This window comes from Mustelus asterias, chromosome 25 (assembly GCF_964213995.1).
Source record: "Mustelus asterias chromosome 25, sMusAst1.hap1.1, whole genome shotgun sequence".
Lineage (NCBI taxonomy): Eukaryota > Metazoa > Chordata > Chondrichthyes > Carcharhiniformes > Triakidae > Mustelus > Mustelus asterias.
The window spans coordinates 10794744-10816618 of NC_135825.1; the positions used below are offsets into that span (position 1 = coordinate 10794744).

The 21875-nt window shown below is 49.0% G+C and overlaps 1 protein-coding gene across 3 annotated transcripts in view; it reads left to right on the forward strand.

Moving 5' to 3' along the window:
- Positions 1 to 11445: 11445 nt before the first annotated feature.
- The window catches only part of LOC144511789 (ethanolamine kinase 1-like), an 81283-nt gene continuing 70853 nt past the window's right edge, over positions 11446 to 21875 (forward strand). For all 3 annotated transcript variants that reach the window (XM_078242118.1, XM_078242117.1, XM_078242119.1), the window contains exon 1: positions 11446 to 11728. In XM_078242118.1, the coding sequence (XP_078098244.1) occupies positions 11582 to 11728 (147 nt within the window). In that variant the 5' untranslated portion in view covers positions 11446 to 11581. The remainder of the gene's footprint in view (positions 11729 to 21875) is intronic.

Consider the following 21875-nt stretch of genomic DNA (forward strand, 5'->3'; position numbering starts at 1 on the left):
CACCAGGTTAAAGTCCAACTGGTTTATTTGGTAGCAAAAGCTACAAGCTTTCGGAGCCTTAAGCCCCTTCTTCAGGTGAGTGGGAATTCTGTTCACAAACAGGGCATATAAAGACACAAACTCAATTTACAGAATAATGGTTGGAATGCGAATACTTACAGCTAATCAAGTCTTTAAGATACAAACAATGTGAGTGGAGAGAGCATTAGGACAGGTTGAAGAGATGTGTATTGTCTCCAGACAGGACAGCCAGTGGGACTCTGCAGGTCCAGGCAAGCTGTGGGGATTACAGATAGTGTGACATGAACCCAATATCCCGGTTGAGGCCATCCTCATGTGTGCGGAACTTGGCTATCAGTTTCTGCTCAGCGACTCTGTGCCGTCGTGTGTCGTGAAGGCCGCCTTGGAGAACGCTTACCCGAATATCAGAGGCCAAATGCCCGTGACCGCTGAAGTGCTCCCTATTAACCATATGGACCCAGGAGTTAGATGTACAACCTGAAAAAATACCAGAAAATATTGGATAAACTCAGCATTTTCTGTTTTTAATTTCAGATTTCCAGCATCCCAGCGTTTTGCTTGTATTTGAGTACAATCTGAAAAGTTGTGGTTGCACTCAATTGGACGGTTTAGTTAATATGAAGGAAGACACTTGCTTTTATCAGTCATGACATAGAGTTTAAGAGCAAGGAGGCAATGTTGGAATTGTATGGAGCATGATTTAGGCTACAGCTGGAGTCCTGTGTGCAGTTCTGTTCATCTCCCTATAGTAAGGATGTGATAGTACTTAAGGGGGTACAGAGGAGATTCACCAGAATGTTGCATGGGATGAAGCATTTGAGAGGCTGAATAGACTTGGATTTTCTTTTGTACAGCAGAGAATGCTGAGGGAGAACATGATTGAGATATATAAGATTATGAGGGCTATGGACAGGGTGAGTCGGAAGCAACTTTCCCCTTGGTTGAGAGGTCAATCATGAGCGGCATAGTCTTAGGACAAGGGACAGGAGATTCAGAAGGGATTTGAGAAAACATTCAGAGGGTTGTGGGAATCTGGAATGCACTGCCCGGGAAGGTAGTGGAAGTTGGAAATCTTACAACCTATAAAAAGTATTTGGGTGAGCACTTGAAACATCATAACATTCAAGGATTTGGGACAAGTGCTGGAAAATGGGATTAGCGCGTAGTTATTGTCAGTAGTTAAGGGCCGGAGGGCCTTTTCTGAGCTGTATGACTCCCAAGACTGTGATAGAATTCAAGAAGCCATGTAGAAAACTTGCAGAATGGACATGTAAATAAATCAATTTTATCGATAAGTGTGAGGTAATGTGCTACTGCTGGGAAAATGGGGCAGCGGCGCAAAAGGGGTATACAATTGACAAATTAGTAAATGTAGCAATGGAAGATAAGAACGCTATATAAAAAGCGCTTGCCTTCATTTCTCAAAGAACAGCATTGAAAAGCAGGGAGATAATGTTAAAATTGTATAGAAGCTTGGTCAAACCACACTTGGAACATACTATTCTGGTCCCCAGATTACTAAGAAAAAGACATAAAAGCGCTCAAGAACGTGTTAAAAAAGATTTACAAGGATGATAGCAGAAGAGAGAAGTTATAAAGTTGGATAACCATCAAGAATTTGTGTGCTTGTTGACCTACATAGATTCCCAGTTGAACAATGCTTCCAATCTGGAATTTTCATAAACCAAAAGAGAAAATGCTGGAAAATCTCAGCAGGTCTGGAAGCGTCTGTAAGGAGAGAAAAGAGCTGATGCTTCGTGTCCAGATGACCCTTTGTCAAAGCTGGACTCTAGTCATCTGGACTGGATACGTCAGCTCTTTTTTCTCCTTACAGATGCTGCCAGACCTGCTGAGATTTTCCAGCGTTTTCTCTTTTGGTTTCAGATTCCAACATCCGCAGTAATTTGATTTTATCTGGAATTTTCATCCTTGTTTCCAAGTTTCCCCATGCCGCCGCCGCTCCTCCCTATTTCGGTGAAGTCCTACAAACTTGTCCTCCTCCAATTCGAGCCTCTTGTACAGCCCTGATTTTAATGGCTCAGACGTTGTGTATGACTGCTGAGGATATAAACTCTGGAATTCCCTCTCTATTTGGTGGTACAGTGGCACAGTGCCAGGGACCCGGGTTCGATTCCTGGCTTGGGTCACTGTCTGTGTGGGTTTCCTCCGGGTGCTCTGGTTTCCTCCTACAGTCCAAAGATGTGCAGGTTAGGTGGACTGGCCATGCTAAGTTCTCCCGCAGTGTCAGGAGGACTAGCTAGGGTAGGTGCATGTGGTTATGAGGATAGGGCCTGGGTGGGATTGTGGTCGGTGCAGACTCGATGGGCCGAATGGCCCCCTTCTGCAATGTAGGATTCTGTTTTACCCTCCTCCTTTCGGACACTCTTTAAAGCCCATATCCAAAGGGACAAACCAATTTTTACAGATGTACCATAGGAAGCATTCTTTCTGGTTGTATCACAGCTTGGTATGGGCTCCTGCCTTGCCCAAGCCCGCAAGGAACTACAAAAGGTCGTGAATGTAGCCCAATCCATCATGCAAACCAGCCTCCCATCCATTGACTCTGTCTACACTTCCCGCTGTCTCGGAAAAGCAGCCAGCATAATTAAGGACCCCACACACCTCGGACATTCTGTCTTCCACCTTCTTCCGTTGGGAGAAAGATACAAAAGTCTGAGGTCACATACCAACAAACTCATGAACAGCTTCTTCCCTGCTGTCATCAGACTTTTGAATGGACTTACGATGCATTAAGTTGATCTTTCTCTACACCCTAGCTATGACTGTAACACTACATTCTGCACTCTCTCGTTTCTTTCTCTATGAACGGTATGCTTTGTCTGTACTGCGCACAAGAAACAATACTTTTCATTGTATGTTAATACATGTGACAGTAATAAATCAAATCAAAAGCTTTTCCTCACTGGCCGTAATATCTCCTCATGTGGCTAAAGGTGACAAATGTTCGATAACGTTCATAGAAATCATAGAAACCCTACAGTGCAGAAGGAGGCCATTCGGCCCATCGAGTCTGCACCGACCACAAGCCCACCCAGGCCCTACCCCCACATATTTACCCGCTAATCCCTCTAACCTACGAATCCCAGGAGTCTAAGGGGCAATTTTAAACCTGGCCAATCAACCTAACCGGCACATCTTTGGACTGTGGGAGGAAACCGGAGCACCCGGAGGAAACCCACGCAGACACGAGGAGAATGTGCAAACTCCACACAGACAGTGACCCGAGCCGGGAATCGAACCCGGGACCCTGGAGCTGTGAAGCAGCAGTGCTAACCACTGTGCTACCGTGCCGCCCCTGTGCCCCTTAGCTCTTCCTGTGAAGAGCCTTGGTATATTTTACTATGTAAAAGGTGCAACATAAATGCACATTGTGGTCATTGTGGAATAGGCTGAGCACTTTGTTTCTCTACCAGAAATAGCTGGGAGGTGGCCAGAATCAATAAAAATAATCACTGATAAATGAAGAATTCAGAGGAAACATTTTAACTCAGAGTGTGGCGAGAATGTGGGCGTTATTAGCACATGGAGTAGTTGAGCTGAGCAGCAGAGATGTATTCAATGAGGACTTGAATGAGAAAGAAAAGAATAGAGGGTGTGCAGATGGGGTTCGATCAGCGGTGGGCAATTTATGCCCCGGGGGCCACATGCGGCCCATCACGGTTCTGAGTGCAGCACATGGGACATTTGTTGACTGTTGCCCACACCACAGGGTTGCCACATTCCACTGATTTCCATCCGCGTAGTTTTCTTCCTACCGGTATGACTGAAGTGATACGCACGTAAAACAAGGGCAAGTGAAGTGAGGTCCGCGCTGATTGCTCACTGTAATTCGATCAGGCCATTGAGGTTGGCCGATTGGAGTATGAACTCCCAGATTAAGTATCCAATTGATGGGCCAATCAGGGAGTCTTTGCCTTGTACTTAACTGGGCGTGTCAGTTCCTCTGACACCCCTGGAGGTAGACTGCTGACTGCTAGCACTCTGTGTACTGCTGTTAGAGTTTATAAATAAAGGGATTTTGGTGAAGGGACTTCTGCCTCTGGAGACTTATTACACTCACAACATTGACTGTGAGGGCCGTGTGCTCCGTCTGCGTCCAAAGTGTAAATATTTATTTTATTTTTACCATTTGAAGTTGATGACAGTTCTAATATGTAACTAATTAAGTATTTTCTGTAACTTGTACTGAAATATTCGGTGTGTATTAAGTATGTCTAATCTTATTCATGGGATCGTGGCCAGTGAACAAGCCTGATTGCAATCTTGCAGCCCACTGGGATGAAGGAGGGTCACTCATGCAACCACACACTAGCCTAGGTTTCCCATCACCGGATCAGATGAAGGAGGATATGGGGAGACGAAGATAAGCCAACAGGATGAAATGTCTTGTTTCTCCGCAATAAATTCTCTGCAGTGTCATTCTCTCGTCTTTTGGCTAAGATCTAGTGTAGATCAAGCCCAAGATAGAAACTTGGAAACTGGAAGCAGGAGTAGGCCATTCGACCCTTTGAGCCTGCTGTACCATTCATTTTGATCATGGCTGATCGTCAAAATTCTGATTCCCTCCTCCCCACCGCCCCCTCCCCCCCATATCCCTTGATCCTTTTAGCCCCAAGAGCTATATCTAATTTCTTCTTGAACTCATAGAGTCATAGAGATTTACAGTGTGGAAACAGGCCCTTTGGCTCAACTTGTCCGTGCCACCCAGTTTTTACCACTAAGCTAGTACCAATTGCCCACGTTTGGCCAATATCCCTCAATACCCATCTTACCCTTGTGACTGTCTAAATGCTTTTAAAAAGACAAAATTGTACCCACCTCCATTACTGCCTCTGGCAGCTTGTTCCAGACACTCACCAACCTCTATGTGAAAACATTGCCCCTCAGGACCCATTTGTATCTCTCCCCTCGCACCTTAAACCTTTGCCCTCTAGTTTTAGACTCCTCTACCTTTGGGAAAAGATATTGACTATCTGGCTGATCTATGCCCCTCATTATTTCATAGACTTCTGTAAGATCACCCCTCAGCCTCCTAGGTTCCAGGGAAAAAAGTCCCAGTCTATCCAATCTCTCCTTATAACTCAGACCATCAAGTCCCAGTAGCATCCTAATAAATTATTCTGCACTCTTTCTAGTTTAATAATATCCCTTCTTTCTAGTTTAATAATATCCACAACACACAACATGTTTGGCCTCAACTATTTTCTGTGGTAATGAATTCCAGACTCGCCACTCTCTGGGTGAAGAAATTTCTCCTCGCCTCAGTCCTAAAAGGTTTAGCTCTTATCCTCCAACTATGACCCCTGTTCTGGACTCCCCCCCCCCCCCCCCCCCCCATCAGGAACATTGGCTGGAATTTTATCCTCCCACACACCATGAGAATCAGAGCGGGTGAGGGGGCGGACGATGGAAAGGTTTGTTGACCTCGGGTGGGATTTACGGTCTTGGGGCGAGCGAGGCCATAAAATCCCATCCATTTTTGCTGATTCCACGCTGTCCAACTGATGCGCTATCAATAAGGCGAAAGACTACCGGTGTGCCAATACAAGTGTAGGCTTTTAGTTACAACAGAATCAGGAGCAGATCCCAACAAGGGGGAGGAGACAGCCACCTTTATACTAGGTGCCGAGGGGAGGAACCAAACTGGAAGGAGATGTGTCCAGGTATGACAAACACACACAACGGTGGTCCATATAGGACAAAGGCACAACTGAGGTCCACCACATTCACCCCTTCCTTTAAAAAACAACACGGGGGTGAAGCGGAAACAATATTACAAGTCCAGACGAACCGGTGGCTTGATCCGCCGTCGCGATCGTCATAGTGCAGGTCGCAGAGTCGTCCGAGCAGGGAGCGATGTCGGCCCAGGCTCCGTACAGTGAGCGTCGAGAGAAGGCGCCAGGTGGTGTGAAGCGGACCGATCCGTCGTCTCGTCCAGTCGTCGGGTACTGCGTGGCGACGGCTCCGGCGACTCAAGCGAGCTGTACACAGGGGCGAGAGGAGTGAGCAGTGGCCCTGGTGGCGTATGGGGAACAGTGGGAACCGGAGCTAGGGGGTGGGGGGCAGCAACAGGCTCTGGGTGCACTACATTGGGGACAGGGACTGAGGGAGGAAGAGGTGCAGCAATCTCCCAGTGGACAACACCAGGGACCGTGGGGCGGAAGGACGTGGTGACCTCAGGGGCACCCGTGGGTGCCAAGTCACGGAAAGAAACCGTGTCCTCCCGCCCATCAGGGTACGCTACGTAAGCGTATTGAGGATTAGCATGGAGCAATTGGACCTCCTCGACCAAGGGGTCTGCCTTATGGGTCCGGACATGCTTCCGAAGCAGGACGGGCCCCGGGGACATCAGCCAATCCGGGAGCGAAGTACCCGTGGAAGACTTCCTGGGGAACGAAAACATCCGCTCGTGAGGGGTCGTATTGGTCGCTGTGCACAAGAGTGACCTAATGGAATGTAATGCGTCCGGAAGGACGTCTTGCCAACGGCTGACTGGAAGGCCCCTAGACCGTAATGCTAATAGAAAGGCCTTCCAGACGGTTGCGTTCTCCCACTCTACTTGACCATTGCCCCTGGGGTTATAGCTAGTGGTGCAGCTGGAGGCAACGCATTTGGCGAGCAGGTACTGCCTCAGCTCGTCACTCATGAAAGAGGACCCACGATCGCTATGGACATAGGCTGGGAAGCCGAACAGGGTAAAGAGCTTGTTCAGGGTCCGAATCACTGTAGCCGTGGTCATGTCCGAGCAGGGGAAGGCAAAAGGGAAACGTGAGTATTCATCAATGATATTCAGGAAATAAACATTGCAGTTAGAGGAGGGGAGGGGGCCTTTAAAATCAATGCTAAAGCGCTCAAACGCGCGAGTGGCCTTTACAAGGTGCACCCTACCTGGCTGGTAGAACTGCGGTTTGCACTCAGCGCAGACCCTGCATCGCCTGGTAATCGTCCAGACTTCCTCGAGGGAGTAGGGCAGGTTACGGGACTTGACAAAATGGAAAAATCTGGTGACACCCAGATGACAGAGGTCGTTATGGAGGGACTGTAGCTGGTCTAGTTGGGCGCTGGCACATGATCCACGGGACAGGGCGTCTGGGGGCTCATTGAGCTTCCTGGGCCGGTACATGATGTCATATCTGTAGGTGGAGAGCTCAATCCTCCACCGCAAGATCTTGTCAGTCTTAATCTTGCCCTTTTGCCTGGTGTTAAACAGGAAGGCAACGGACCGCTGGTCCGTAATTAAGGTGAATCGTTGGCCCGCGAGATAATGGCGCCAGTGCCGGACGGCTTCCACGATGGCCTGGGCCTCCTTCTCGTCCAAGGAGTTTCGAATCTCAGGGCCTTGTAAGGTCCGGGAAAAGAAGGCCACCGGACGGCCCCTGTGGTTAAGGGTGGCGGCTAGGGCGAAGTCAGACGCATCACTTTCCACTTGGAATGGGATGGATTCATCCACAGCGTGCATCGTGGCCTTCGCGATGTCCGCTTTGATGTCATCGAAGGCCCGACGGGCCTCCTCCGCCAGGGGAAAAGAGGTCGATTTTAGGAGCGGATGGGCTTTATCCGCGTAACGGGGAACCCACTGGGCATAGTAGGAGAAGAAGTCCAGGCATCTCCTCAGTGCTTTGAGGGTAGTAGGAAGGGGAAGCTGCATAAGGGGACGCATACGGGCTGGGTCGGGGCCAAGGACACCATTTTCTATCACATACCCAAGGATGGCGAGGCGGCGTGTCCGGAAAATACACTTCGCCTCATTATATGTGGGGTTCAGGAGAGTGGCCGTACGAAGGAATTTTTGTAGGTTGGCATCATGATCCTGCAGGTCATGGCCGCAGATGGTGACGTTATCCAGTTACAGGAAAGTGGCCCGTAGCCCGTGCTGGTCTACCATTTGATCCATGGCCCGTTGGAAGACTGAGACCCCATTGGTGACACCAAAGGGGACTCGGAGGAACTGGTAGAGGCGGCCATCCTCCTCAAAGGCAGTGTATGGGCGATCCTCCGAGCGGATCGGGAGCTGGTGGTAAGCCGTTTTCAAATCGATCGTAGAGAAAACCCTATAGTGCGCGATGCAGTTGACTATGTCCGCGATACGAGGAAGAGGATACACATCTAGTTGGGTATACCTGTTTATGGTCTGGCTGTAGTCAATCACCATGCGGTGTTTCTCCCCCGATTTAACTACGACCACTTGCGCCCTCCAGGGGCTGGTGCTGGCCTGGATAATCCCTTCCCGGAGCAACCGTTGTACCTCGGACCGAATGAAGGCCCGGTCATCCGCACTATAGCGCCTACTCTTGGTGGCTATAGGCCTACAATCCGGGGTGAGGTTATTAAATAAGGGGCGGGGGGGGGTGATCTTGAGGGTCGAGAGACTACAGGTGGTGTGCGAGGGGCGCTGCAGTGGCGGCGCCTTGCAGACGGAGAGCGGGGGATAAGGGCCATCATACTGCAGGGTGACGCTCCTATGATGGCTGAGGAAATCTAACCCCAGCAGCACAGCTGCGCAGAGTCGCGGCAGCACGAGGAGCCGAAAACGCTCGTAGACTGTGCTCTGTACCGTCAGCGTCACCAAACAGCACCCGAGGACCTCCACCGAGTGGGAATTCGAGGCCATGGAGATGGTCTGGCTCCACGGTCGCACGGGAAGGGCATATTGGCGCACTGTGCGAGGGTGTATAAAACTTTCTGTGCTCCCGCAGTCGAACAGGCAGCTTTCTGCATGACCATTTACCTTGATCTCCATTATTGACTTGATGAGGAGTTGATGAGGCTGCGACAGGTCCAGGCAAATCGATGCCACGAATCAAAGAAGAATCCGTCTTCGTCGCCGTCTGATGACGTCACGGATAAAGCTTCCTGCTCAGCGCGTCTTGATGCCAGTCTCAAAGTTGGCGATTCCCGCGCTTCCGGTGACCGCATCAAAGATGGTGATTCCCGCGCTTCCGGTGACCTCATCAAAGATGGCGATTTCCGCACTTCCGGTGACCGCATTAAAGATGGCGATTCGCGCACAGCCGCCGCCTGCATTAAAGATGGCTGCGCCCGCGGAGCACACGTGGCGCCACAAGGCTTCGGAAGCGGCTTTGCCCGGCAGACTTTAGCGAAGTGGCCGAGCTAACCGCATCCGGAGCAAATCGCGTCCTTCGCCGGGCAACGACGCCGAGGGTGCTTGGGTAGGCCGCAAAAGTAACATTTGGGCCCGCCGGAACAGCCGTCGTGGTGGAACTGTCGGTGGAACGGGATGCAAGGTAAGACCCGAGATTGTGAGAGGCCGCTTCTAACGTTTCAGCCATCGTGGCTGTTCTTCGGAGATCTAGGTCATCTTGTTCCAGCAGGCGCTGCCGGATGTATGTAGACTCAATGCCCGCAACGTAGGTGTCGCGGATCAGGTCCTCCATATTCTGAGCTGATGTAACAGCCTTACAGTCACAAGCTCGAGCTAGGACCCGCAGGGCGCGCAGAAATTGGGCGCACGATTCTCCTGGCTGCTGCTTGCGGGTAGTTAGGAGATGTCTGGCGTAAACCACGTTAGGGCTCTTTCGGAACTGCCCTTTTAGGAGTTCAATAGCGTCCGCGTATGTAGCAGCGTCCCGGAAGATTCCATAGACGGCTTTGCTTACCCGGGCGCGGAGCACGTGGAGTTTAGCATCGTCGGTGTCGATGGCTGTAGCTGTGTCGACGAATGCTTCGAAGCAGTCCAGCCAATTATCGAATTTATCAGAGGCTCCAACCTCTTGAGGGTCTAATGCTAACTTGTCGGGTTTTAGAAACTGCTCCATGCTGGTCAACTGTTGTGAATAAAATTAATAAGGCGAAAGACTACTGGTGTGCCAATACAAGTGTAGGCTTTTATTCACAACCGAATCAGGAGCAGATCCCAACAAATAACCAACCTGGACTGAACAAGGGGGAGGAGACAGCCACCTTTATACTAGGTGCCGAGGGGAGGAACCAAACTGGAAGGGGATGTGTCCAGGTATGACAAACACACACAACGGTGGTCCATATAGGACAAAGGCACAACTGAGGTCCACCACACCAACCCTGTTAGATGCCTTGCACAATGTCTTATCTTGTCAGCTTGGATCTTGTTTCTCCCTCTTGTGGTCCCATGAATTGGATTCAATTGGAATTTGAATTTGGTTTTTAGAGCAAGGAGATGGATTCGGGTTTGCCCGGTCCACTCTGAGCTTTGGCTTTGTAACTTTAAGCATAGAGTAAGAAAAAGGGCTCAAGTCATTCTTCATCTTTATTGGAACAATGGTTAGCCCTGCTACCTCACAGCGCTAGGGACCCGGGTTCGATTCCTGCCTTGGGTCATTGTCTGTGTGGAGTTTGCACGTTCTCCCCGTGTCTGTGTGGGTTTCCTCCCACGGTCCGAAAGATGTGCAGGTTAGGTGAATTGGCCGTGCTAAATTCTCCCTCAGTGTACCCGAACAGGCGCCGGAGTGTGGTGACTAAGTTTTTTTTAAGTTTAAGTTTTTATTTTACAAGTAAAGCTTACATTAATGCTGCAATGAAGTTACTGCAAAAATCCCCTAGTTGCCACACTCCGCCGTCTGTTCGTGTCAATGCATCTAACCAGCATGCCTTTCAGACTGTGGGAGGGAACCGGAACACCCAGAGGAAACTCACGCAGACACGGGGAGAACATGCAAACTCCACACAGACAGTCACCCAAGCCGGGAATCGAACGCGGGTCCTTGGCGCTGTGAGGCAGCAGTGCTAACCACTGTGCCACCCACTAGGGGATTTTCACAGTACCTTCATCGCAGTGTGAATGTAAGTCTACTTGTGACTAATAAATAAACTTTTTATCTTGTGAGTTGTACTTCAACATGCAGAGTGATAGTTTGCAGAATGCTGGAGTTGTGTAGATATTAGTGACCCTGAACTCACTCTGCCATGTGAAAACAATCGGGGTTTTGTTTGCTAGCAGATAGGCGGGCTACCCCTCAGACCATTACATTGTGAGGTATTTTTAGATCAGTAACACATACATCACAATGACTTGTGTATATCTCTGAAACATGCATGAAGCCCAATCCTTTGTAGCACAGAGATATATCTATATATTAAATATCACTGGTTATTTCCATTGTAAAATATGAGATCATTGATGATATCACCTCTGCACCAGAATGTACAAAGACTACAAATGATGTACATTAAAAAAATTAGCCTCCAGCAACTCAGACCCATAACAGGAATGTTTTAAAAGAGGGACTGCATGGGAAGATGGTGATTGCAGGAGAGTTTAGAAGAGAGCATTTTCTTTTCTGATGTTTAGACCTCCCTTTGATAGGGGGAAGCACTTGCAGGACACAGTCCATTGCTAGCCAGTCGGAGGAGGCACCTCTTTCACCTCCTGTGGATGTGTGTGAGTTCAGAGCCGCTTCCTGCCCCATTACAATCGGACCAGATACAGGAGGAGGAGCCGGCTGCTGACAGAGGCGCATGTTTGCCACCCCCTTCCCTGCACATATATCCCAGGACAGATCACCCCCGCTCCACCCCAGTCCCCCTTCCCACTCCCCGGGACATGGAGACCGAGGTACACGTCCCGACCGGAGTCCCGGCCGTGCCCAAGTTCACCATCTATGTGGACGAGAACGACGTGATCTCCGGGGCTTTGGAACTGGTCGGGAAGCTGCGGCCCAAATGGGACGTGGAGCAAGTGAAGACCAAGGTAAGGAGGGGGAAAATGGGCCGAATGCTCTCCCCACCCCCCGTGTGTGAGTGAGTGCAGGACTCAGTCACCTGGAATTGATAGCATCCCTGTCATTCCCTGTATCCCAAATTACAGGTGCTGCCACAGGGAGGGGGGATTTGGATACAATTACAATCGGTTACATTGTTTCATCAGTTTCCAGGCGGCTGGTTACATTTTTTTGATACATTATTTCTGGAGATACATTTTATTTTGGATACATTGTAGTGACTGCCTCTCTGGGTTCTACACAAGAGGAGATCGAAGAAGGATCCCGCCCCCTCTGCCCACCTCGCCCTCATCCCCTCTGCCCGTCCCCTCTGCCCACCCTGCCCCCGTCCCCTCTGCCCACCCCGCCCCCGTCCCCTCTGCCCACCCCGCCCCCGTCCCCTCTGCCCACCCCGCCCCCGTCCCCTCTGCCCACCCCGCCCCCGTCCCCTCTGCCCACCCCGCCCCCGTCCCCTCTGCCCACCCCGCCCCCGTCCCCTCTGCCCACCCCGCCCCCGTCCCCTCTGCCCACCCCGCCCCCGTCCCCTCTGCCCACCCCGCCCCCGTCCCCTCTGCCCACCCCGCCCCTGTCCCCTCTGCCCACCCTGCCCCCGTCCCCTCTGCCCACCCCGCCCCGTCCCCTCTGCCCACCCTGCCCCCGTCCCCTCTGCCCACCCTGCCCCGTCCCCTCTGCCCGCCCCGTCCCCTCTGCCCACCCCGCCCCTGCCCACCCCGCCCCCGTCCCCTCTGCCCACCCCGCCCCGTCCCCTCTGCCCACCCCGCCCCGTCCCCTCTGCCCACCCCGCCCCGTCCCCTCTGCCCACCCCGCCCCGTCCCCTCTGCCCACCCTGCCCGTGTCCCCTCTGCCCACCCCCTCTGCCCGACCCCTCTGCCCAACCCACCCCCGTCCCCTCTGCCCAACCCACCCCCCGTCCCCTCTGCCCAACCCGTCCCCTCTGCCCAACCCGTCCCCTCTGCCCAACCCGTCCCCTCTGCCCAACCCGTCCCCTCTGCCCAACCCGTCCCCTCTGCCCAACCCGTCCCCTCTGCCCAACCCGTCCCCTCTGCCCAACCCGTCCCCTCTGCCCAACCCGTCCCCTCTGCCCAACCCGTCCCGTCCCCTCTGCCCAACCCGCCCCCTGTCCCCTCTGCCCAACCCGCCCCCTGTCCCCTCTGCCCAACCCGCCCCCATCCCCTCTGCCCCCTCTGAAACTAGCCCAGTGCCAGCCCCCTGTGACACCATGACGTGACCTGTCACTTTCACCTTTGAAATTGACATCCTCTGCCTGAGAATGAACAGAATCCCAGGAAAGAGGTTCTATCCATGCTGGCTTTGTGATCTTGTCACTTTTTATCATTTGATTTGATACACTACTGTTGCATGTATTAGTATACAGTGAAAAGTATTGTTTCTTGTGCGCTATACAGGCAAAGCATACCGTTCGTAGAGAAGTAGTCTCACAACACCAGGTTAAAGTTTAAGTATAATGCAAGCGCGACAAATGTCCAATTCACAGCTCCAGCTTGGGTTCAAAAGACTTTCTTTCTTCCCCTCTGTTTGACCCCATCGCTCATCGATCCTTCTTTCCGATTGGCTCTCAAAGCCACCAATCTTTTGGGGCCGGGCTTAGGGGCTGTGATGATTGGGAGGCAGGTTTGCCGATCCGCTCCGGGTGCTAACTCCCTGCCCAGAGGCTATGCTGTAAAATACACACACACACCACACCAACTTCATCCAAGTTGTAACTTCTTTTTTATATACTTTTCCAATTCAATCAAATCAAATCCAATTCAAAGTCTCAACAAGTTGAGACATTTCAGATCCAGGCTGACAAGACAGGGCGAGCGACCAAATCACCCTGTCCTGGGCCTGATCTACATGAGCCAAGTTGATTGGAGGAGCAAAGCAACACCTCCTCCAAGACTTGAGCTCATTTGCATCTTGGCCAAAAGGCCGAGATGCAGCTTTTAAAAATTGCTTCATATGAAACATATGAAGCTTCAATGTAACCCAATGACCTCAACCAAGTGCAGCATCCAATCCATACTACACTTGATCTTAGCCAAAAGGCCTTTTACAACACTGGAGGTCAGCTCTTGTCAAGTGAAGCAATTTTGAAAGTGCACGTTGTATATTCAGACCCCATGGGGCAAATTTACAGTCATTCCAAGCATTATTTATTCCCCCAACCCAGTTGTTGGGTACGAACATACACATGAGGAACAGAAGTAGTCCTCTCAGCCCTTCGAGCATTCACCTAAGATCTTGGCTGATTTGCTTGTTTAATGTTTATTTATTAGTGTCACAAGTAAGGCTTACATTAACACTGCAATGAAGTTACTGTGAAAATCCCCTCGTCACCACACTCCGCCGCCTGTTCAGGTACACTGAGGGAGAATTTAGCATGGGCAATGCACCTAACCAGCATGTCTTTCGGACTGTGGGAGGAAACGGAGCACCCGGAGGAAACCCACGCAGACACGGGGAGAATGTGTAGACTCCACACAGACAGTGACCCAAGCCGGAATCGAACCGGGGTCCCTGGCGCTGTGAGGCAGCAGTGCTAACCACTGTGCCACCATGTCGCCCCAACTCCACCTCAAATCCACATCCCCACCTATCCCCGATCACCTTTTAGCCCCCCCACCCATCTCGTATATCGTGAATCGTTATGGGTGGCGCAGTGATTAGCACTGCTGTCTCACAGTGCCAGGGACCCAGGTTCAATTCTGGCTTTGGGACACTGTCTGTGTGGGGTTTACATGTTCTCCCCTGCGTCTGCGTGCATTTCCTCCGGGTGCTCTATGTGGAGTTTGCACATTCTCCTCGTGTCAGCATGGGTTTCCTCCGAGTGCTCCGGTTTCCTCTTGCAGTCCAAAGATGTGCAGGTTACGTTGATTGGCCATGCTAAATTACCTCTTAGCATCAGGGGGATTAGCAGGGTAAATATGTGGGGTTTAGGGGATAATGCCTGATTGGGACAGTTATTGGTGTAGGCTTGATGGGCCAAATGACCTCCTTCTGCACTGTAGGGATTCTATGATTCTTAACCTTCTGTGCTGTAAAATTCTCAGACTCTCTGCCTTCGAAATACTCAAAGACTTTGCTTCCACTATATTTTCAGGAAGAGAGCTCCAAAGACTCATGACCTCTCCCCGTCTCTGCTTAAATGGGCGACCCCTTATTTTTAAACAGTGACTCCCCTGTTCTAGATTCTCTCTCAATATGAAACATCCTCTCCACATCCACCCTGTCAAGACCCCTCAAGATCTTTTACGTTTCAATCAAGTCACCTCTTACTCTTCTAAACTCCAGTGGATGCAAGCCTAACCTGTCTAACCTTTTCTGATGAGATAACCCGCCCCATCCCAGGTATTAGTCTGGTAAGCTTTCTCTGAACTGCTCCTAACACATTTACATCATTCCTTAAATAAAGTCCGAAAGACGCGCTGGTTAGGTGCATTGGAAATGCTAAATTCTCCCTCAGTGTACCCAAATAGGTGCCGGAGTGTGGCGACTAGGGGATTTTCACAGTAACTTTGAACATGTTTCTATGATTTCACGGGGCGGCACGGTAGCACAGTGGTTAGCACTGCTGCTTCACAGCTCCAGGGTCCCGGGTTCGATTCCTGGCTTGGGTCACTGTCTGTGTGGAGTTTGCACATTCTCCTCGTATCTGCGTGGGTTTCCTCCGGGTGCTCTGGTTTCCTCCCACAGTCCAAAGATGTGCGGGTTAGGTTGATTGGCCAGGTTAAAAATTGCCCCTTAGAGTCCTGGGATGTGTAGGTTAGAGGGATTAGCGGGTAAATATGTGGGGGTAGGGCCTGGGTGGGATTGTGGTCGGTGCAGACTCGATGGGCCGAATGGCCTCCTTCTGCACTGTAGGGTTTCAATGATTTCAATGATTCAACTTCATTGCAGTGTTAATGTAAGCCTACTTGTGGCACTAATAAATAAATTTAAAATAAGGAGACCAATACTGGTCAGTACTCCAAATGTGATCATTTTCCTCAGATATTTTTAGGTTTTTTTTGCCACAGACATGTCTTCATTCAATAAATTCATGCATTTCAACTGTTGAAGTGCATGAATTTATTGAATGAAGACATGTCTGTGGCAAAAAAAAACTAAAAATATCTGAGGAAAATGATCACATTTGGAGTACTGACCAGTATTGGTCTCCTTATTTTAAATTTATTTATTAGTGCCACAAGTAGGCTTACATTAACACTGCAATGAAGTTGACACAGTCTTCATCCTGGAAAAAATCTTCCTATGCTCCTATTTTAAATTCCTGTTTACATCATTTTCTCTAAAACCGTTTTAACCAAAATTTTATTTTAAACATGTATTTGGTTCAAATCTTTTCACTTTAGGTAGGTCGATATCCACATTGGAGCCAGCAATTCAATAGATTGGCTAATCTATTGGGGGCACGGGGCGGCACGGTAGCTGCTTCACAGCTCCAGGGACCCAGGTTTGATTCCCAGCTTGGGTCACTGTCTGTGTGGAGTTTGCACATTCTCCTCGTGTCTGTGTGGGTTTCCTCCCGCAGTCCAAAGATGTGCGGGTTAGGTTGATTGGCCATGCTAAAAATTGCCCCTTAGTGTCCTGAGATGCGTAGGTTAGAGGGATTAGTGGGTAAATATGTAGGGATATGGGGGGTAGGGCCTGGGTGGGATTGTGGTCGGTGCAGACATGATGTGCCGAATGGCCTCTTTCTTTACTGTAGGGTTTCTATGATTTCTATGAATTATTGTCTGACTAGAGTTGGTCAATTGGGTGGCACGGTGGCACAGTGGTTAGCACTGCTGCCTTACCGCTCCAGGGACCCATGTTCGCTTCCCGGCTTGGGACACTGCCTGTGTGGAGTTTGCATGTTCTCCCCCGTGTCCGTGTGGGTTTCCTCCGGGTGCTCCGGTTTCCTCCCACAGTCCAAAGATGTGCGGGTTAGGTAAATTGGCCAAGCTAAATTGCCCCTTAGTGTCCTGGTTGCGTAAATTGGAGGAATTAGCAGGGTAAATTTGTGGAGTTATGGGGATAGGGCCTGGGTGGGATTGTTGTCGGTACAGTTTCAATGGGCGGAATGGCCTCCTTCTGCACTGAAGGGTTTCTATGATTCTATGAATAAGTCTCTGACAAAGTGTCAAAATTTACTGGGTTAAACATATTTCAAATATTTGATAGACAAGTAAGTTGAGGGTTATGAGGGGTTACGGGAGCAGACAGCCTCTGCAGATTAGTTTAAGAATTAGAGATATTCTGCGACTTTTGTATCTATTCTAGGAATGGTTCACTTTATGGAACCCACCTGCATTCATTGGTCAAGTTTCTCTGGGACCATACTCCAGAATTAATATTTGATCTGATTCAAGTTGCTGATATCTGTATTCATGACAAAGAGAAGTGGAGTACTGATCACATCAGATTATGATGTGGAGATGCCGGCGTTGGACTGGGGTAAACACAGTAAGAAGTTTAACAACACCAGGTTAAAGTCCAACAGGTTTATTTGGCAGCAAAAGCCACAAGCTTTCGGAGCCTTAAGCCCCTTCCTCAGGTGAGTGGAACAGAATTCCCACTCACCTGAGGAAGGGGCTTAAGGCTCCGAAAACTTGTGGCTTTTGCTACCAAATAAACCTGTTGGACTTTAACCTGGTGTTGTTAAACTTCTTACCACATCAGATTAGCCATGATGTTACTAACTAGTGGAGCAGGCTCAAGGGGCTAAATTGCTGTCCCAGCTCATGTTCTTATGCAGTGAACACAGAGTCTTCACTGGATTGATGCTATATACTTGATTTAAATGTACTTAACCTAAAAGAAAGATATGTATTCATATAGTGTATACATATAAAGGGTGGCACAGTGGTTAGCACTGCTGCCTCACAGCACCAGGGACCCGTGTTCGATTCCCGGCTTGGGTCACTGTCTATGTGGAGTTTGCACGTTCTCCCAGTGTCTGCGTGGGTTTCCTCCAGGTGCTCCGGTTTCCTCCCACAATCTGAAAAATGTCCTGGTTAGGTGTATTGGCCGTGCAAAATTCTCCCTTGGTGTACCCGAACAGCTGCCGGAGTGTGACGACTAGTGGATTTTCACAGTAACTTCATTGCAGTGTGAATGTAAGCCTACTTGTGACTAAGAAATAAATAAAGTGCCTTGACTGTAGAAGTGTCTTCTATAACCTCAGAATATCCCAAAGTGCTTTAAATTATTAAGCACTCTTAAAGTGTAATCACTGTTGTAATTTGGAAATGTAGCAGCCGGCAAGCTCCCACAAACAGTGTGATGTGATGAACAACCAGATAATTGGATTGAGTGATGTTGGTGAAGGGATGAATGTTGTCCAGGACAGTGGTGATTACTCCCCTGTTCTTCTTCAAAGTAGTCCCATGGAAACTTTTACATCCACTAGAGAAGGCAGAGGGGCCGCCGTCTTATTCAAAAGTTGGTACTTTTAACAGTGCAGCACTCCTTCAGGACCACTCACCCTAGACTTTTGTACTGGAGTCCGAGGGTGGATTTGAACCTAGAACCTTAGATGTTTAAACTCCCTTGCGTTCAAAGACTTCTGGAGGAAGTTAAAGTTTATTTATTTATTAGTCACAAGTAGGCTTACATTCACACTGCAATGTAGTTACTGTGAAAATCCCCCGGCTTACATTCACACTGCAATGAAGTTACTGTGAAAATCCCCCGGCGCCTGTTCGGGTACACCGAGGGAGAATTTAGCATGGCCAATGCACCTATCCAGCGCGTCTTTCGGACTGTGGGAGGAAACCTACGCAGACATGGGGAGAACATGCAGACTTCACAAAATCAGTGACCCAGGCTGGGATTTGAACCCAGGTCCCTGGCGCTGTGAGGTAACAGTGCCAACCACTGTGCCACCGTGCAGCCCTCAAGACATGCTGAAATTCTCAGAGCAAATGGACTAACTCTTTCTACTCTTGTGTGCTGCGAAATTCTACAGATGCTCAGAATTGTTTGAAACTCTTGTCTCATCTGTTGTGAGGTGAAAATATCCAGTGAGAGACTAGCCTTTCAAGACAGGCTCAGTCACCTGAGGAAAAGAAATTGGAACAATTCAGCAGATAAATATCATTACGTTTTGTTTAATGTGATTTTTTTTGGAAAAAAAAAACTTTTCAACCCTGAGAAAATGTCAATTACAGATAAAGCAAATGGCAGCTAGAAAGAGATTTCAGAAAACTCATTGAGCAACTTATGGGAAGCCAGTTGGCCAAGTTGTGTAACCGTGGCGATGAGTTTGCAGAGGCAATTTCAAATGTAATGTGGACATAAGAATTTATAGTTGGAATATGTATTTTTAACTAAGGACACAATGTGCAGTTTTACAGTGGAAACAAGTATATTTGTGTGCCGTGGTTCAATTGGTAGCTTTAGAAGTCTTGACATTGAGGATGTGATTGTGTGACTCTTTTTCATAGGTGGCAGTGCCATGAGACATCTTGTACTGGTTAGTGTCATTCTTCACTGACTCTGTAACTAATGTAACTAATTGGTGACAAGGGAGCATAAATTTAGAATTATCCGAAGGTGGCTGAAGTTTTGTACGGAGGAGATTAGAACATGGCCTATCTGATCATGAGTGACAATTGAGCCTTGTTTTAAAATAATATTGGAAAGGGGAGATATAACCAAGCAAGGATATGAAAGGTTCTGGGACCAAGGTGGACAGATGGAGTTAAATTACACATCAGTCGTGAACTAAGCGAATGATGGAATGAACTTAAGGTGCTGAATGGTCTATTAGCATCCTGCAGTGCAGAAGGAGGCCATTCGGCCCATCGGGTCTGTACCGTCCACAATCCCACCCAGGCATTATCCCCATAACCACATGCATTTACCCTAGCTAGTCCCCCTGACACTAAGGGGCAATTTAGCATGGCCAATTCATCTAACCCGCCCATCTTTGGACTGTGGGAGGAAACCGGAGCACCCGGAGGAAACCCACGCAGACATGGGGAGAACGTGCAAATTCCACACAGACAGTGACTCAAACTGGGAATCAAACCCTGGTCCCTGGCGCTGTGAGGCAGCAGTGCTAACCACGGTGCCACTGTGCTGTCCTCTATCGTATATTGTTTGGAGTTGTTGGCTTCATAGAGTCATAGAGAGTCATAAAGGTTTACAGCATGGAAACAGGCCCTTCAGCCCAACTTGTCCATGTGGCCCAGGTTTTACCACTAAGCTAGTTGCAATTGCCCGCATTTGGCCCATATCCCTGTATACCCATCTTACCCATGTAATTGTCTAAATGCTTTTTAAAAGACAAAATTGTACCTGCCTCGACTATTGCCTCTGGCAGCTCGTTCCAGCTGCTCACCACCCTCTGAATGAAAAAATTGCCCCTCTGTATCCTTTTGTATTTTTTCCCTCTCGCGCTATGTCCTCTTGTTTTAGACTCCCCTACCTTTGGGAAAAGATGTTGACTATCTATCTCATCTATGCCCCTCATTATTTTATGGACCTCTATAAGATCATCCCTAAGCCTCTTACGCTCCAGGGAAAGAAGTCCCAGTCTATCCAGCCTCTCCTTATAACTCAAACCATCAAGTCCCGGTAGCATCCTAGTAAATCTTTTCTGCACTCTTTCTAGTTTACTAATATCCTTTCTATAATAGCGTGACCAGAACTGCACACAGTATTCCAAGTGTGGTCTTGTACAACTTCAACAAGGGCTAGCACAGTGGGCCAAATGGCTTAAAGGTGCCATAATTTCTATATGTAACCCTATGTATGTTGTGTATTCAGCTGTTAGGGGAGTTAGATGCTGCAACTGAACAAATAAATATAACAGCGACTTTTTTTATTCATTCGTGGGCCATGGACATTGCTGGCTGGGCTAGCATTTATTGCCCATTCCTAGTTGCCCTTGTTCAGTGGGCAGTTGAGAGTCAACCACATTGTTGTGGCTCTGGAGTCACATGAAGGACAGCAGATTTCCTTCCTTAAAGGATATTAGTGAACCAGAAGGGTTTTTCTGACAATCGACAATGATTTCATGGTCATCAGTAGATTCTTAATTCCAGATATATTTTTACTGAATTCAAATTCCACCATCTGCCATGACGGGATTTGAACCCGGATCCCCAGAACATTAGCTGAGTTTCTGGATTAATAGTCTAGCGATAATACCATTAGGCCATTGCCTTCATGGTTTTGGTGGATAGTAAAGATCCCGTGTCACTGTTTTGAAGAAGACCAGGGGAGTTATCCAAGTATTCTGGTTGGTGTTTATCCCTTTAGTCAACATCGCAAAAGAGAATGTGCAGACTCCACACAGACAGTGACCCAAGCCAGGAATTGAACCTGGGTCCCTGGCGCTGTGAGGCAGCAGTGCTAACTACTGTGCCACCGTGCCACCCCACTCAACAAAGGCCATAAAGAGAGAGGTCCAGATGAGCAGCTAAATAGCCTGGCATGACTACAATGGAAAATCAGTGAATATATTGTAATTAGATGGAGGATTGGCTGTTCCAAGGGTGCATACCATCTGAGACATGTTGCTGCTTTTCACATCTTCCATCAGCATACAGTAGCGGGTCAGCTACACCGCTAGATATGGAGCAAAGTTCCCCAAGCACTGCCTGAACAATGCACCATTTCCTTCCATGTCAGTGTAGGCTTTATTAATTCTGCATTTGTCATCTTCATGAACTGTAAGTGAGATTTTCAATATTAGTGTCATGATCCCAGTGTGCAGGGTGTTCACTGATGTGAGTCAACATGTTGGAGGCAGGGTGGAATTTGTAGCAGAGTTCGCAACAGGCAGTGTATTGTCCAGCCAGCAGTTTGTTTACTCAGCAGAGTCCGTATCAGTGCACTATGGCAAGCATTCTCCGGTCTGTTTGAAACAGAATCTCTACGAACCGCAGCAAACAGCTCATTACTGAAACTGCAGCAACGTCTCCCAGCAAAAGCAGGAGGATTTCTGCAGAAAAATGCAGTGGGTGTCGGAGAGTTACATAGAAGCTAAATGCAGAGCACCAATCCCTTCACTTACAGCAATGTGTCCTGGAGGCATGAGTGATGGAGAGTCATCTCCATTCTGGCTGGGAATAGTGAATCATAGAATCCCTACAGTGCAGAAGGAGGCCATTCGGCCCTTCG